The 18,909-nt window shown below is 32.2% G+C and overlaps 1 protein-coding gene across 1 annotated transcript; it reads right to left on the bottom strand.

The window, feature by feature from the left end:
- Window positions 1-8,916: 8,916 nt before the first annotated feature.
- LOC11429221 (membralin-like protein At1g60995) lies at window positions 8,917-17,608 on the bottom strand. The gene is made up of 14 exons (XM_003592971.4): window positions 17,368-17,608; window positions 16,484-16,546; window positions 15,846-16,283; window positions 15,617-15,698; window positions 14,808-14,869; window positions 14,526-14,620; window positions 14,227-14,306; window positions 14,002-14,085; window positions 12,895-13,011; window positions 11,961-12,046; window positions 11,752-11,858; window positions 10,728-10,819; window positions 10,565-10,641; window positions 8,917-9,628 (listed from the first exon to the last, which is right to left on the bottom strand). The coding sequence occupies exons 1-14, from the start codon at window positions 17,518-17,520 to the stop codon at window positions 9,137-9,139; spliced, it is 2,028 nt and encodes a 675-aa protein (XP_003593019.1). The 5' UTR covers window positions 17,521-17,608; the 3' UTR covers window positions 8,917-9,136.
- Between the last annotated feature and the right edge of the window lie 1,301 nt (window positions 17,609-18,909).

The raw sequence follows: 18,909 nt of genomic DNA, 5'->3' as shown, positions 1-18,909 counted from the left end.
GTGTTTTGTTGAGGTTGTTTAACTGAGTTTTCAACATAGGAGAGTGTACACCACGCGTTACATCAACTTGGAGAAGATAGATAGATAGATATCTTTGTTTCTAATCATGTGTTTCTAGAAAGGCACAATAATACAAACTATGTTGAGTCATGAATAACCCAACCAACCATACAAATGAAATAAACATTACGATGTACAAGTTCAATTTATGTTGTATAAGATGTTGATGATTTTTAAAATAATGGAATCATTTTAGATTAAAAGTTGTAACTCTTTATGTGAATCTTTCATATACATTGGAACCTTAGGTAAATAGGTGTTTAATAAACCTTTGCATTGATTCAAGTGTATATGATTATAACCTTTGGTAAAGGGGTGCTTAATGAAGCTTAGCATTGATTCAAGAGTGTATGATCATAACCTTTGGCAAAAAGGTGTTTAATGGACCGTAACATTGATTCAAGTCAAAGGGATGTTTTCTCTCATATGAAAGGTCATATAATGCACTATAAATGTTTGGCATTTGGGCATTAGTGTGACTGACAACAGAAAACATAAACAAGAATTTTGCTTCTTTAACAACATAATTCTCCTTCATTCTCTTACTCTAAATCATCCATCAATTCTCTAATGCATGAGTGAATTGCTGGAACCCTAAATCTGTAAAATACAGTTAGGAGATACGTTTGGTGTGGTTGTACAATACAGTTAGTGTGGCAACCCCATGCGCTTTGAGTTTTACATGCATAACCATTAAACTTTTCAGGTTTCAAGTGCAACAACATCTTCCCAACAATCAAGATATACAACAATCTTTAGAATTTATGTGTACGCTTCATCATATTCATTTCATCATCTTCTTGGTCAAGTTATTGCAGCAGACCTCAACACAAGTTTCAACGTAAGTATGGGTATGGTATTGGGTATAATACATGTATGAGAACAAAAAATATGGCAATATTTACTTGATTTGTTCTAGTAAGGTAGAAGGAATATCCACTAATCATATAGTGTTTTTTTTTTCTTTCTCCTAATCACATTTTTCATATGTAAGTAAGTAAGAAGAATGGAATCAAAGATCACATTTAAGAGATAGTAATATAAAATGTTGGTTCAACTTGGAGATGATAATGAGTTGAAAATAAGCATTAAATTAATTAAAAATATATTTATATAGTGTCGTGAGATGCAATTTATTACACACGCGCTTTTGCAATTGGAGGTATGTGGGCGGCTGAAAATATTGTTGCTATTTGTTAAAGCAAGAAAGGTGTTCTGACTTTGGCACTTTAATTGCACAGTGCAACGATTTGGATTATTACTAACAAATGTGTCATGCTATTATTATGGACTTATGATCAATGATAGACATGAGTCGTAATAAGATATTTCATTTCATGCTATAGTCCATATCAGATAAATACTTTGTATAAGTGATGATGTAATTGTCTTTGAATTTATTCAGCATATATTTATTATTTTGTGCTTCAAAGAATTAATCATAGGTGATTGTCTCTTTATATTTTATTTAGAGGGCATTTCTAAGAAGGTCAAGCCATCAAAAAAAAAAAGGGAAATATATATTAAACTAATAGACCGTGGAATTCCACTACTGCACTACATGTGTAATAAACTATTATATCACAATTTGCACCCCTATAATGATTAATCCAAATTTCAAGGAATAAGCATTTGCCGACATAACATGCCAACAAATTTGTGTGTAGTCAAAAGATAGTAAACATTTCTTGGATTTTTCTTATTTTATAGCTTAGGTAAAATAACTTATACAAATAGATATACATATAGTTTATTAAAAAACAGTATATAAAGATACAAATTTTGTTAGTAAAAACTTATTTATTTATATAAACCATTTTCCATGGAAATTTTATGACGGACTTGTATTTTCTTTTTCCAACATATAACCCCTTTGAAAGAAAAAAGGTCTCGTGTGATAACAAAACTCAAGTACAACATTTAAATATACACGTAAAAAATAAAAAGTAGGAAAAAAAACAAATAATAAATACTTTTAAAATAGTTAAATAATTAATGTATAATTTTATGTGTGCCTAAATATGTTTTTTTATGAGAAGTATTTCTTCTAATTTAGAAGAGCAAAATGTGCATTTTAATAAAAAAAAATATTGTTTTCTTAAAAAAAATAAAAATTAATAATTGTTCTTCTCCCTTTTGAAATTGCAAATTCCTTTGATTTAGGGAAAGTTAACTCACACTTGACATTTTTTATCGTAAGTTGAACCGATCTAAAAAATGTCAACGTTAATTTATTACCGTTGAAGAACGTGAGTTTAATTTCGTTAGATCAAAGAAATAAACAATTTTAAAAAGGAAAAAAAAAACAATTTCCTTTTAATAATGCTATGTTTTCTCTCCTGATCAAACACATATAGCCCCTTTAATTACTTTTCCAATGTATTTTGAATCTAAGTCAACTGCTTTCTTTATTTCTTAACTGAACCATTTTTTGTTACATCAATTTTCACAACACTTTCTCAATCACTTTATTTAATGAGTTCATTTATCAAGCAACAATGATATTTGACAATATAGTATAGATTAAATATAGTTATTAAACTCATAAAAATATGAATAGGTCCAACAGTCTTGGCTTATCATGTAAAAATGTCAAAATTGTTAGGCAAAACGACGTAATTAGGGTTCGAATCCAATTTCGGTGGGCTAAGTCCATAGAGAGTTTGCTCTGACTTTAAACGGAGCCCCCGCAAATGGGCGGTGGGTTTCGTCCCCTCAGATTAGTCGATTCTTAGATTGGATACCGAGTTTTAAAAAAAAAATGGTATTTAATGTAGTTAGAATAAAATATTGTGAGAAAATTTAAGAAATCTAGTGAATATAGTTGAGTTTATTTATTTATTCATACATTTGAGTCTTTATTTTAATGGTAATCATTTTTTATTATTTTCCATGTGTATTTTTTTTTTTTTATCATTTCTCTATATATATAACCTTGTTCATTCTCAAAAATAATCATTCATATCAGGGCCAAAAAAGAGATTGTCTTCCAATCTACTCTATTGTACGTTTTTATTTTTATCTTAATCTTTTTATGCGATTAAATTTTGTGTATTTCAATAGTGTGATCATAGTGTTCATCATCTTTTTTTTTTTTTTTTTTATATATATAAATTGAAGGTAAATTCTATGGTACACTCAAAAATTTAAGTGTATCGGTACACCAAATCATCTAATTTATATTGAAACGAGTTGTTTTTTTCGAAGAAAAAGAATTGTTTTCTATCATTAACAATTACAATAATTAGATCTTAGTTATCGAAAGTGTCGACGAAATAAAATTTACATTTTTTGAATTTTTGTTACATATATTTATTATTTTTTATGAGAAAATGTTAAAAATTTAATATGATTCTTATAAACAATGAAATGATGTTTATTCTTATAAAATGATGTCTTATAAAATATAAATATTGATAAATAACTCTTTATTTCATAAAATAAACGTTAAGTTGTAAATATTTAAAGTAGAAGTACCAGTACATCTCAATTTATGAAGTGTACCGTGGAAGTTTTCTAAATTGAATAGTGTGCATCATTTTAACATTATTTGCATGATTTAGATATCTACTAGCCAATTGTATCAACCATTCCATTATATCGTTTATATTTATATTGACAAAATATTATTTATTTTTTTCCCTATGGTTGGGTTATTAGTTGGATTTTTCATTGTGTAACAGATCGTTTTTATCATCTTCGCATAATTTAAGAAAATTTTGATTCATTTCTAGATAAATTTTTTTTATTTTCATTTATCCGTTATAAATATGCGCTTACAGACATTTTTTTTTTCTTGTCATCTGCTTTTATTGGATAACGTTATTGACTCTTTTAAAATTGTAAGAATATCCCTAAAAAATATTATAAGAATATAACAATTTTACAGATTTGGATTGATTACGATCAAATCATATGCATTCAACACATCTAGATTGTTTGACCAAGATCGAACAATTCAATTATTATGTTCATGCTTTATTTCTTTATAAAATTATTATTTACCACTTATATTTGATGTATTTTTATAAATATTCATAGCATATAAGTATGTATCCGCTAATCAAAATTTTTGAGTCTAACTTATAAGATGTTGTGTGTCACTCTTCTATGAATTTTACTATAATTTATCTCTCGACATGTGATTTGGGGATTTTCCTTTATTTTCCTTAAATTTTTTATGTGATGATGCAATTTAATCATCATGTGAGTAAAAATTAGACGTTTCTTGACTTTGGTATTTAGTCGCATACCAAATCTAATGCATCTAATAAATGGTGGGAAATTTGAGGATGCCTTCCAAACGCCAGAGATTTAATTACGATAGAATAATTAACATACAAAAAGTGAACAATTAGTGTTATTATGTGATTTAAAATAATTAAATAAAATGATTGTGTACTTATTTTTTATTGAAATAATAAAATGGTGACACCTCAAATACACTCAAAACTAACAACATTTGTGAACAGGATCCAATTGCAAACAATGTTCAACCAATTGTTGTTGCTCCAATTGCTGCTGTCTCAATTTTGGTTGATGCTCAACCGATGTACTGTACTGATTCTTTCCATGTCCGTGCCGATCAAGAAATGCCATTGGGTGTGGGACGGCGCCGTTACATCCGCCGCGGACGAGCTCGTCCATCTGATCCGACCACCTTCTGCACAAATTTTCATTGCAAGACAAGAAACACTCCTATGTGGCGCTCTGGACCTATGGGTCCAAAGGTAAATTTACAACACCAACTGATTATAGTTAAAAAAAATTATGTCAAATAGTCTAGTGTCGAGAATAACACATCTAATACATAAAAAGTAAGGAATTACGGATTGAAACTCACGCTCCAACATACCAAAATGTTCATGCAGTTAGCCCACCAACTTAGTTGAATTTTCGAGACATATTTATAGAATCTAATAATTAATTAAAAAAGAAATTAGGAAACACACTATTTATTAATAATAGTATCAGTCTTCTACAAGAAACATATGGTTCGTCGAGATGTCCCTGCTGCCTCAGGTTCTGTCCCACCACCTGGAACCATGGGAGGAGATCCTTCTTCTTCAACTTGCTAATGGGTTGGGGAATCAGTTCGTTAGATATGATGGGTGTTGCTTCTTTATAAAATAATCAATCATATATGATAGAATTTTTATCTTCATGGACGAATCAAAAATTTGTATAACTGCTTTAACACATTGTCATATTTTAAAAGTGTTTGTTAAAAAAAATTCAACACTATGTGTGTAAAGTAATTCATGATATTGCTTTTGATTAATCTGAAAATTTATAGGATGAAATTTCCTATCATAGAGTGAATTTATATTTAGTGGCGTAATGTAGTATTTAAGTGAAGACAAAAGGTTTGTTAAAAAAAGTTAAGACAAAAAGCTGAAGTATTCAATAGTATAAGCAACAAAAAATATTACTTAGTTGTGGATTGACCTAGCACAATTAGTCTCGAATTTATTATTCAATCATCTTTTACATGAATATATTCAGACACACAAAAACAAACCCATTTATTATTTTGTGCATATATAAATATGTGTATATAAAATGATGGGTTTGGGGTTTGTTGATGGCAACCGTAACAAAAGTTCTAGTTACAACTTCATTCGTTAGCAAAAGTAGTGTTTACTAAACATAGTAATAAAAAGTACACGTAATAATATGAAAAACAAAAACACAATCAATCAAACGTACCTGAATTTGTTTGTTTTCCATCATCCTCTTTTCTTTCTCTGGATATTGTTACCTTCCTTCATCGTTATTTCTCTTCCCTTAATATTCATTCATTCATTCATTCATATTGGCACCTCCTCTTTCTCCAATGCATGCAATGGGAGATAATCCACGCTCCCCGCCAACATTGGATTTGCACAATCTCTTTAAGATGCCTAAAACTAAATCATTGAAAGATGTTAGCAAGGTTTGCAAAACGTTTGTACACAAACGACACCATGACAAGAAACACAATGAGGTAATCTTAATCAATATTTACATGCATGTTGGTAGAACACACATTTAATTAATCTCCTTTGAAAAATGTTACCTATCATTCAATCTAAACAAGAAAAAAAAATAAAAAAATCATTACATTTCATATAATTAATAAACTTATCACAATACTTTTACTAGAAAAAGTTGAATCTCCAAACCAAAATAAAATAAAATATGTGTATAGTTTCATCTGGGAGTATTATAGAAACATCAAAACGAGAGTCATGCAAGTGCAAATGGTATAAGTTTGCAGAGACATTATTTGATGTGCTGGGATGTGGATTTGTAGCGTGATACCCCTCTTCTTCACACTCGATGTATGTGTATTTCACCACTAGTCTTACAACAAAATAAGACATCAATTTGATCTTAGTTCTCACCTTAAATCATTGCCATGTTTTTGTGATATGTTGTGGTGATGATCATTTGGTGCATGTAGGAACCAACATCACCCTTAGGGTTTGATCACAATGAAAATAGAAGAGCGGATGAAGACATTTGGAGCCCTAAATTAATTGCAAGAATTGAAAGTAGAAGATCAAAAACTCCAAATCCAAGAACAAGGCCTCTATCAAGACAAGGAAGCAGAAGATGCACAACACCGACCTCATTATCGAGGAGTGCAAGTCGAAAAGGTGCAGCAGAAATGGCATCATCTCTCAAAAGGATTATGAGCAGAAGGAGTAGTTCATCAACTTCATCAAGAAGCAGTAGCAAATTTGATATCTCTGAACCTGAGCTATTGCCTAACTGTGCATCTTCTCCAGCAAATGATTTTGTAATAAAAAATCCTAGAGAAGAACATTTTCATTCAGTGTCTCTCTCAAGCAATCTCAACCGTAGATCCACAACACCTATCATCTTTTCACAAACAACAGTAAGAAGAAAACCACCAGTAGTTGAGAAAAAGCTTCAATTCACACTTGAGGAGTTGTGCTTTGGATGTGTCAAAAAGATTAAAGTTACTAGAGATGCTATCAAAGACCCTGGGTATGTTTTTTCTCATGTGATCTATATCAGTAATTTGTTTTGGTATGGAGAAATGGTATTTTGACATGAAATTTTGATTCAAATTAGATAATTATCACAGTTTAAATATGTGGTTAATTACATTAAATTGACATATCGATGAATATAACTATGTATTCACTCACTAACCATTTAATTAACACAATTAATCACACTTTTAAATGGTTACTAACCAAACTTTTCAAGTGTATGCTTGAACACAAGTTATGGTTAATAATATCATGTATATTTGAAAACCTAAAAATTCATGTATAATTTGAACACAATTTGGATGGTTATTAACGAATATATGTATGTTAGAACATCTAAATAATGTGGTTAATGACGTTCAAAATCGTGATTAATTGCTTTTAGTGGATGGTAAGTGAATTGGGACACTTTAGTATATTCATTAACTATCCACTTGACATAATCAACATATTTAAATTGTATTAACCTAATGAATTTTTTTTTTTTTTGAAGGAACCTAATGAATAGTTTTAGCAACACACTTTCCAGCATACATTTATTGATTGGTAAATATTCACATGAGTTTCACCTAATTTATATGGGACACATGTGACTTTTAACCAATGAAAAATAGTGTGTTAGAAAGTGTGACGTTAGCACTCCTCTGATCTAATTTGTTGATGAAATTTGATATCAAATTTCTGGGTCAAAATAAGGTGTAGAAAGTTTCAACTTTGAAATGACACCTGCTTAGAATGACATGACTAACTAAATTTTGCAACAGGGTGATTATCCAGGAAGAGGAAATTTTAAAAATTGAAGTGAAGCCAGGATGGAGAAAAGGAACAAAGATTACATTTGAGGGAGTAGGTGATGAGAAACCTGGTTACCTCCCTGCTGATATAGTATTCTTAATTGATGAAAAGGAACACCATTTGTTTAGCAGAAATGGAAATGATTTGGAAATTTGTGTTAGGATTCCTCTATTAGATGCACTTGCAGGGTGCTCCATGCCAATTCCTCTATTAGGAGGTGAAAAAATGAATTTAGCATTTGAGAATACTGTCATATATCCTGGTTTTGAGAAGGTTATTGAAGGTCAAGGAATGCCAAACCCCAAAAATAACAGCACAAGAGGTGACCTTCATGTCAAATTCCTCATTGACTTGCCCACAGAATTAAGTGATGAACAAAGGGAAGAAGTTGTTACTATTCTACAAGATTGTTGCTACAAAAATTAACATGATAGAGGACAAAAAATATTAAACTATCAGTTCTAAAAAGATTCTGATGACTTCTTACAACCTTGTACTTCTTCTATTCAACACCACCAATAACAAGCTACAACTAACTGAAGCACATTGATCACGTCCAAAGAATGAAATGTTGGTTTCATATCAAGTGTCCTAGGGTGCTAATGAAAAAGAAAAGGAACTTCCACGACTTTTCCACTGATGTTATCTCCAATAGTTTCTTTCAGTTATAATGTCTCCTTCAAGAACAGTTTGCTTTGCTCCATCCAAGGCAAAATTATTAGCACTAACCACTATGTTACTTATTCATATAGGACATTGATTCGAGTTTACCTATCCAATTATATATCTTAAGTTAAACAATGGTTAACAGATGTAACAATAATAAGGGGAGGACCATAACGCTTTCCAACATATTAACAAGCAAACAAAATAGATATAGATTGGAAGAAGAAAAAACGTAAGTGAGAAATGAAGGGGGGAAAACGAAGATCTATATATTAGTTTTACATAAATTAAACTGAAGCATTCAAGAAAATGTACTGCAATTACCATTTCAGAAGTTTCAGAATAATCATACGATCTTATTATCTACCGTTTTATACCATTTCTATGTTCCTTTTTTTGGTTAAAATATTTTGCCAACCTTATCTACTGAATGAAATTTACTATTTTACATGGATTGTTCTTTCAGCATGTATAAAGGAAAAAATAAAAATAATATACATGATTTCTGTTTTATTTTCATTTGGAAAAATGAGAAAGCAGTCTAATCACCTATATATGACATCAAGCACATAATTCCTATATTAACAAGGTCTCCGCTAAATCAAATCTTTTCACCGTTGTCTGTCACTCTCCTGATTCTGAGGGTTATCGTGCCTAGGAGCTTCAGTATAAACTTGTCCTTGGTCCCTCACATCTCTGAACATTGAAAAAAACGAGTTGAGGCTCTCAGACGAAGCACCTCCTAATATCCATAATAACATAGAACTGATCGGATTCATGGATCCAGGGTTGGGTCCCCTTTCAGCTTGTCGAGTGTCGGCTTGCCCAGGAATTTGTGTAGGGTTGGCAACCCCGTCAGGATTACTTTCAGACCGCCCTTGTGGGGCAGTAACTCCTGGTCCATTTTGAGGCATTGGTTGATCAAAACCAGGTCTGAACCCTGTCCCTGAAGGTAAATTTGTGGCACTTAAGCCCGGGTTCCTTGTGTTCAATCTTGTGATGTGTAACGTTGATGCGAGAATAGTGGATGAGGTGATGTGGAAGTCTGGGTGTTGTTGAAGTTGTGAACGTCGATTTTGCACGAACCGTTGCAATGCTGGTACCTACATAGCAGTTAACATAGAAGAGGTTGAAATTCAAATGAGTATACATAACGAAACCTATATTGAAATAAACAGAAAGAAAGCTTTAAAAAAATGTAATAATTATAGTAATTGATTTCTCAAATATAATAAACATGCTCCTTATCCTATAACCCCAGTATGAACTTGTTTGCTAGTTGTATATAGAACATATGTTAATGAAAGATGAAAATAAAACAACAAATGCAAATGAATGTGTAAATCAATTCAGCTAATATTGTCAATTCGAGCATATATGTTTTGTGCAGTGCGTGTATAGGTTGACAGTGAATTTGACATACCAGGGGTTGAATTAGTGATATTTGGCAAAAACTATAGAGCTTCAATAAAATCACGGTGTTAGTCTGATTTCGCGAAACTCACTTTCATCGCCAACCTAAACTTGTATAAAATCTTCATAATGTAGAATCACACAACGCTACATACTTTGACATACAGACTACCAACATGATAAAGTAGCATTTATGTGGTGCGGTAAGGCAGTAAACCAATTCTATATTCTATTTTTGAGCAATATAAACACGGGGTGATCAGATATAAAACTTAATTAAGCACTTGCAAGCGCTCATCATTTAGAAGCTCATCTATAAGTTGTTTATATAATCGGAGAGAGATTGTGGGGGGTAAACTCGGTATAAACTATAAATAACTTGCATCAATAAGCTAACTAGAGGAGCTTCTACAAATATGCTGAACGAAACACCCCCTATATAGGAGAGAACAATCATAATTTCAAACAAACCGAGATGATAAGCATCAAGTTTAATACTACTACCTAAAGGAGAATTTAATAGAGGGCGATGATTTCAACCCTTTCTTGAACAATCCCCCTCACAAAAAAAGAAGCAAAGGGGACAGAAAATATTGGACTTTTAATATGCCAATTACTATCATTACCTCGAACCGATTCCAAAAATACAGGATAAGGTGTTGCATAAAAGCTGCAGTTGCAGAGAGAGCCAAATATGAAAAACCTGGAAATTTTAAAAAGTTCATCATTTCCAAATAAGCTTAATGCAATCCTACTACACCAAGAAAAAAAGAAACAGTATCAACATACCATAAGCATAAGAGAAGAAATATATGTGAAAGACCAGAAAATACAGCAGAAAGAAGCGAGGGAAGAACTTCATTGATATTGGTGTTCGTACACTGCAAGTTACAGTAAAGACACTCATTAGCTGATCATAGAATAACAATATAGATGTGCATGAAAGTATAACCTGCCAGACTAATCATACACCAGGTAGATACAATTGTGACAATGATCCATTACTGAACTGGCACATAAACACCACTACACGTCTACCTCTGAAGCATGGATAATCCAAAACTGAAGTACCCTTACCGGGTACGCACCTGTACCGGGTACAGATATGGTACTCGTACCGTATGTACCGAACTGTACCCATTTTAACTTGGTTGATTTGCCGTAGTGGGTACAGCAAAAACGTACAGGAGGTGGAAAAATATAATAAATTATTTTGCTTTTTTATTGTATTTCAATTCTGTCTTGTGTTTGATCAAAATAGTGGAGAAGATGAACAAAAAAGGTAAATCTCTGAAGCAACATGATGATAGAAGTGTGGTCAAACACATAATTAAAATACGAATAGTATTATACTATTTTTTATTATAATTGATTTTTTTTTTCTAAGAATGTTTTTACAACAACAATGCTATTAATTCACTCAAAAAATAATTTTTTTTATGTTTTATAGTAACGTACCCGTACATTCATTTTTAAAAATTTGCCGTATTACGTACTGGCATCTGTACCGGGTACCATACCTTTACATCAAAGACGGCTACACCAATCAAAGGTTATCTAGTTTATTGCTGAAAAATTAAAAGGCGTCTGTGCACTAATTAATGACCCACTAATGTGACTTTAGCACACACAACACAACCAAGCCCCAACTGGTTATAAAACCAAAAATAGTTTTTGAGCAACAAAGATACAAACATGCTGTCTCAGCAGTGATTTCAATTTCAACAACCTTTATGACTCATAACACACACACAGAGAGAGAGAGAGAGAGAGAGAGAGAGAGAGAGAGAGAGAGAGAGAGAGAGAGAGAGACCTGATAAGAGTAAATAGCTCACACAACCAGACAAGAATCAAGACCATGAAAGCAAGAAGTTGATCGTCATAAAACTCAAAGAGGAAAAACAGAATACCAATCATAATCTGCAGAAATCAATAAGCAATTTATCAGCAAAGCTGATACAGCAAGACATAGCACAAATCACAGAAAATTCATAAGAATAATTTTGACAAATAAACACTTACAGGAACAAAGACCAGTGATTCAATGACATGCACAAAGATCAACTGAAATGTTGGAAGGTGATGCCGAGCGTGGTGTTGAAGTTGCACTGTAAAGAGTAAAGACAGATGTGAAAAGCTAAACCCACATATGCAAAAAGTACGGCAAAACCATGAACCGTTATGCCATATGACTCTATTCTTATAGTTACGCAATGATTTAGTGAACAAAGGACCTTGGACAATCATGACTATCTAACAATTCCCAATAAATTTATTTTAATTGAATTTGAAAGTACCCAACACTATTAGTTAGTTACCAACAGTTTGTTGTGAATTGTTAGGATGAGTCAGTTAGATAGGAGTTATGAAGTATGTAAATAATAAGAGGGGTTGCAAGGGAAAATATCTTGTCATTTAATAGATAAATGAGGCATTTGGCTAGGGAGGAGCAGACCATCGATAAACCGCCACAGCTTAAAAAAAATGAACAAGTTAGCCAAGCTCCCATAGAAAAACCAGCTGTTAAAAACTTAACAAGCTAACCAAGCTGCAAGAGTGCAGCAGAACTTACTGCAGGCAGTAGTTCAAGGCACTTTTGAGCCTACATGCGTTTTACACAGCCCTTCACCATGAGGACAGAGTAAAAAAAATTGGGTTTGGGGATACCTGGCCATTAGTTTGTTTGGAATTATCAGGAATAGAATTGGGGAAAATATCTTGTCATTTGAGATAGAATTGAAGCCTTTGGCTGAGGACGTGCAAATACTCTAAAGTTTGCAAATTTTTTGTAATTGGAGAGTTTATCCATATATCTTAGAAGAAGATATACCATAATAGCAAGTGATTAATACATGGAGCAATGGGCTGAATAACATTACAGATGCAATGCAAGCAGAGCTCACTAAACCAGTTTAAATATAATGAAACATCTGTATACAGAGCAGGTAATGCCTACCTGTAAACTTCAGCATGCGAGTCTGTGTTTCTCTCAATGTAAATGACACAGACATTGTAGTAGTAAAAAACACAAACAAGGACATCATAAGCACACCACACTTCATTACAAGGTAGTCTGCACATGGAAAATAACACATAAGTTACAAGGAAACAGTAAAAGTTCAGTTTCACATTTTACAAAAGTCCATATAAGACTATTGATTATATGATTATTTTTTTATTTATTGTAGTTTCTATATTTTTCTATTTTTCTTCCTGAGAGATTTTGTTTTGTATACTTGTGAACTTTTAAGATTGAAATAATTATTACAAGAGTTGAAATTTTTTGAACTAGGTCCTATGGAACTTATGTGCGACAATCAGTCGGCATTTTATCTTTCTTCAAACCCCGTTTTTCATGAGAACTGATCACAAAAGAGTTAATTTCCACTATCAAAGAGAAGATCATTTCTAGCATCACTAAAACCTCTTCGTGAGCTCCAATAATCAGTTGGCTAATATCTTCACCAAATCCCTATGAGGACCTGGGATTGATTATATATGTAACAACTAACAAATTGGATGCAAATGATATATATGCTCTAGCTTGAGGGGAGGTGTTGATTATAGTTGTTAGGAATATAAGAGTGCCCATTTTAAAGGTGTACTCTAGAAGGCCTAGACATGTATAAGTAGAAGTAAGAGGGAGAGAGAGTGTGCATCCATTCTCTATTTTTCTGTAAACCATTAGGTTGTTATGCTTCCACAGTTCTGAAGGGAAACTCCCCTAGATCAATAATACTCACACTTCTCTCTCTCTCTCTCTCTCTCTCTCTCTCTCTCTCTCTCAATCTTTCTACTGTAATCTGTTACTCTCTCTCTCTCTCAATTATTCTCTATTTATTGTCGTTGACTTAGTTGCTTTGGCTTCCTATTTTTCCTTTCCTGAGAGATTCTCTCTTATATATAAATCTGTACAAGTCATTCCCTCTAATTTATTCAAGTAAGACCAACAGGAGATCAGCAGGTAAAAACGAAGAAATACATCAACAAAAGAAGACCCTCAGAACAATCTCTTCAAATGATGAGTGCTACACAAAGAAGATCGAAGGACAAATTAACAAACCTCCAAACTTAGCAGGGACTTCAGGAACTTCTTGTGCAAAACTAAGGTTATAGAATTCCTTTGATTGATAATTATAAAGATAACCTGCCATCACCTCGCAAAATAATTTGAGCTATAATTAAATACTGGATATTCAAATATGTGGACGACAAATGTTTAAAGTAGCTTTCAGGGAAACAATTATATACATTAGTTTATCCTGACTTCCAGGAAGCAGGTAGTTACCTTGACCAGGAGAACTCAATAAACTGTTGATTAAAATTGTATCATATCCTACAAATCTGTTTATGAGTAATTGTTGCCACCTGGAAATGAAAACATATTCAATTGAAAAATACAAGATCAAATCTTGGGAACATTATAAATGTTACTGTATAACATCGATGAAAATTAAAATGCAGAGAACTTCCCTATCAGCAAAACAATTTAAACCGATCAGTAAGAAAACTACATAAGTAGATCTCTGATGGAGAAAACCTGTCACTTTTGGGACCAAAACCAAATCATCATGCTATAGACTTTACCTGTTTCCAAAGCAGGGGTGCCAGGCTGATATGCTAACATTCACAGTACGTATATTATGACGAGACTTGGCACTTTCAGGTAACAAGAAATAACCCTGCAGAATAATATTCCATGATTAACAATAGTCAATAGAGAAGAGCAATCTTCAACAAAACAGGGAATCGACATAAAAGGAAGCTTTAACAGACGTGATCTACTTCAGATATTAGTATATACTATATCTTGCAGAGAGTCAGCCTTAAACAACTTATATATTGAATACATAATGAAGAATGATATACCTTTTCCATAGTGTACAAGTATGTGGGTTCAGACAGCTTGGTTTTCTTTTTAAGCCATTGCACTGAAATTGAAAACACAACATGTTGGACAATAACAAAAACAAAATAAGCATGTGAGAAAGATAGAGAAAAGAGGAAGAGAGACAAAAATCACGTATTGATTCACATGGAAAAACCACATAATGCAAGGCTCGAAAATTTATTATCGGAAGCTCCTAGACTCAAGTATCTAACCAGACAACAGTAAAACATCTACACACTTTTATGTTTCATAGTGAAATTTCTATGCAAATTGTTTCTACGAATCCAAGAATTCAATGTTAAAGGAAACCATTTTTGCACTACACAAACATAATCAGCATGTTAATTTTCCCGAGTAAGCAACATTGAAAGGGTGAAGGTCATTTACATCTAGGTCTCTCAGGAATAAATCAAAGCGAAGACATATAATTTCATAAGACGGTCTTTAACAGCATTATAAAGGCAACACTCTTCCTCATGCCTTGGGTGATTTGTATTTAATATTATATGTTTTATTCCAGTGAACACGTAAAATTCAAAACTACCAAAAAAGAATCTCAACTTCTGATGGAACAATACCTGCTATTATAACCCATATTCTATTGGGGGAAAACACACACACACACTCACGCAGAGTCAATATAGAATCGAACAAAAGTGAACAAAGCATATACTTGTTTCTATTCGTATAAAAAGATCTAATACAAATCTTAAAATATTTTCATATTTAAAATTGCCACTTTGGCACGCACTAAGATTCAAACTCAAGTGTGAAATACTGTAATTACCTGCATTAGAGTTAACCTTGTCCAAATGAAGGATATGCATCCATTTGGGAATATCTAGATTCAGGTGTACACCAGCAAAGTCCTACACTTGAATATTCAAGTTTAGAAGAAATTTGAGTAAATTTGATGATTAGCTTTAAATTTTATAAATTCAGGCTACAACAAGAATGTATCATAATAATCGGTATATGGCTAATCTAGCTCCAGTAAACAACATATGCCTACTTACCCATAGTTTCTGGAAACTTCCAATTATTTGCATTGTGTGTCTCCAAATAAATGAGATTCGCCTATACCACTTTTTACCAAAATGTATAATTCCTGCTTTTAGTGTCTCTTTGACTGATGAGGTAAAACTACTTCGTTGCTCCTCTTTATCAATTTTGATGACAGTATCTTCAACCACTGGCCTGGAGTTTTGGTTGCTTGTAGAGGTCTCAGCTTTATGTTCACGAAATTCAGTGTCAGCCTTCCAAAACTTGAATGCCAAATTTCCCCTCCTAGCACTTGAACCAATCAAGTTCCACAAGATCATGGAACCTAAAAATGTTGATTCATCTTGATTGACATCAGAAGCCTCCATTTTATCTTTTACAGCTTCGGTATCAGGAGGATCTATTATGTTTGGTTCAGAATCATTGTGATACCACAAGCCGGCACTGGTAATCTACAACAATGGTTTGAAAGTATGTCATCTATTTAGCAAGACAGCCAAAGGAACATAGATAAAAGATCTCACCCTAAACCCTTAATTTCTAATTATGCGGTATAGGTTATCTATTCACATAGTTTGATTCACGGAAAAATTGTAAAAGAACAAAAACTAGAAATGCACATTTAAAGAATGGCAGGCAATATAATATATACCTTGATCTGAATAAGTTGGGCATCTGACGTTAGAACTCCAGATAGCTCACTTGAACACCCAGGCTTGACAAAAAGAAACATAAAATTATCAAACCAGAGAAAATATTGGAATAAAAACAATTGAAGTTGATTCACAATCAAGCAGAAAATAGTGAATAGTTATGAAGTAAAGTGGAACTATCTTGATTTTTGGGTTACCAAACACTGAAACCCAAGACGATAATTATTTGAAAAGTGATACTCTTCGATACTGGTACAAATATGTGGTACGAAGTAGTACATTACTTTATCGAATTTATGGTACCTGGAATGTATTCAGAGTCACAACAAAAAATAAACATGTGTAAACTTAAAGGACTAACATGGTATATTTTGTCAAACTTAAAGGAGAAAAAGAGGTATTTGGCCTTAGTCTTATAATAGGCCCAAAGGCATAAAGCTGTGGAGATAATTTGAGGAGCCTATATAGTTCTCCTCGCCCCCACCCCACACAACCCCCTGCAACAAGATACTGGAGGGATATTTTTTGCACATTCGGATCCTGTAATTAAGACAAACTGCGTGTTTTGAGAAACACTACCAAACACCTATTAGGGGTCAAATATCTTAATTAACATCTACCAATAATTAAAATAAAAAATAAAAAAAACTCAGTATCCGACCCAAGAACGGGCCATAGTGAAGCTCGGTATGGACTAGCCCAACGAAATTGACACTGCAGGATTGAAGGTTCCAAGGTCCAAAGGCAAACACCACTATATCAATTAATTTTCCTATAATTTGATTATCCACCAAAAAACAAGGCAAACCTAACTCTATCTATTATCTACAAAAACTCTTACTAATTGCAGTAAACACATACAAAAAATCTAAAAAGAACTGACCTGTTGAACGTAATTAGCGTGCATAACAACGAGAATACAGAAGAAAGTAATGGCGACGAATAGGTATAAATATTCCAAAGTAACTCTAACTTTTGGAGTTAGCATCTGAGAAAACCTCTCCTGAACACGAATGAAGGTCTGTTCTGGATCCATCGCAAATTCAATATGGAAAATTCATTCGATCAATACTTTTTATAATCATCACCGTGTTCGCGTTTAAAACGAGGGACAATGCAGTTTACATTTTACTCCCATTTTTTTTTTTATTTAATAATAATAGAAACTCGATTTAATTCTTTATTATTTTTTCTTGTGCGGCATGACATAGTTTTAAAACTGGTTCGGTTTATTTATTGGATCAAATATGCATTTAAATCGGATAGAACCGGTGTGACTCACTAAAAACAGGTAAAAGTCAAATTGTGGTTTAGAAAGAATAAAAATGAGAGCAGAAGCTGCACTGCAAAACCAATAGTAGGTTATGTTTCAGCTTCATTTGAGATTTATTTAAGGGGCCCGCATTTTTTATTTTTTTAATCATAAAATTGTAAATCCTGGCATAAGCTACTCCTATCTTACCTTTTAATTTTTTTTTAAAAACTTTACATTTTGTAAAATTAATACTTTATTGATTATGCATGAAATATATAATATAAGAAAAAATAGAAAAACACATAGGAAATATTTTACCTATGTTATTGTAAATAAGTTTATATTTTTAGACAAAAAATATAAGTGTATATTTGAAAATGAGTTTGTGAAATTATGTTAATTTGTGTAATTATATTATTTTTTATATTTCTATAGATGTCTTGAGTTTTTTTATAATTTTTTTATTCATTGAGTCATCCAATTTAATCTTGTTTAATATACATATAATTTTATATGAAGACCGAGTTATACAACCGAGTCATCCGATTCAATCATACGGTTCAACCAGTGATTCAGTGGTTCAACCAATGACCCAGTGACCTCGCCAAGTCAATGGCCGGTCCGAATTTTAAAACTATGTTTGTGCCACAATTAACTTCCTACAAAATTTCACAATTTTCTTGTACCACAATTAACTCTACAAAAATCTTTCAAAAAAAAAAAATTAACTCTGAACAATTTCTCCTGATACAACGCTAAATAATTCTAACATTTGTTGTGTTCATGGACAAATTAATTCTCTAAAAAATGTCATTTTTTATATTATCAAAAACAAAAATTTAATATATTTATAGGTAATTTATTTTAACGTTAAAATAATAGAAATGAAAATGTAAATAGACAAACAAGTCTTTCCGCTAATGTCATATAATTTTTAAAACGGTTTTGAATAAAAACGATATAAGAAAAAGGGTGGGTTAGCCAATGAAATTTAAACGAGATATTATAAAGAAAATGTAATTGATTAATTTGGTATTTTAAAATAACTTACTGTGTGTTTGATTTTACCTTTAAAGAGTTAAGAGTGATTCATGCATTCATTTATCCCACGGGATTTTGGGTATCACAAATAAATGTAATTATACATTACTTGTAGTGTCGGCTCAACAC

Source organism: Medicago truncatula, chromosome 2, assembly GCF_003473485.1.
Source record: "Medicago truncatula cultivar Jemalong A17 chromosome 2, MtrunA17r5.0-ANR, whole genome shotgun sequence".
Classification (NCBI taxonomy): Eukaryota; Viridiplantae; Streptophyta; class Magnoliopsida; order Fabales; family Fabaceae; genus Medicago; species Medicago truncatula.
The sequence above is the reverse complement of the archived record's forward strand: the minus strand, read 5'-3'. Positions and strand labels throughout refer to the sequence as shown.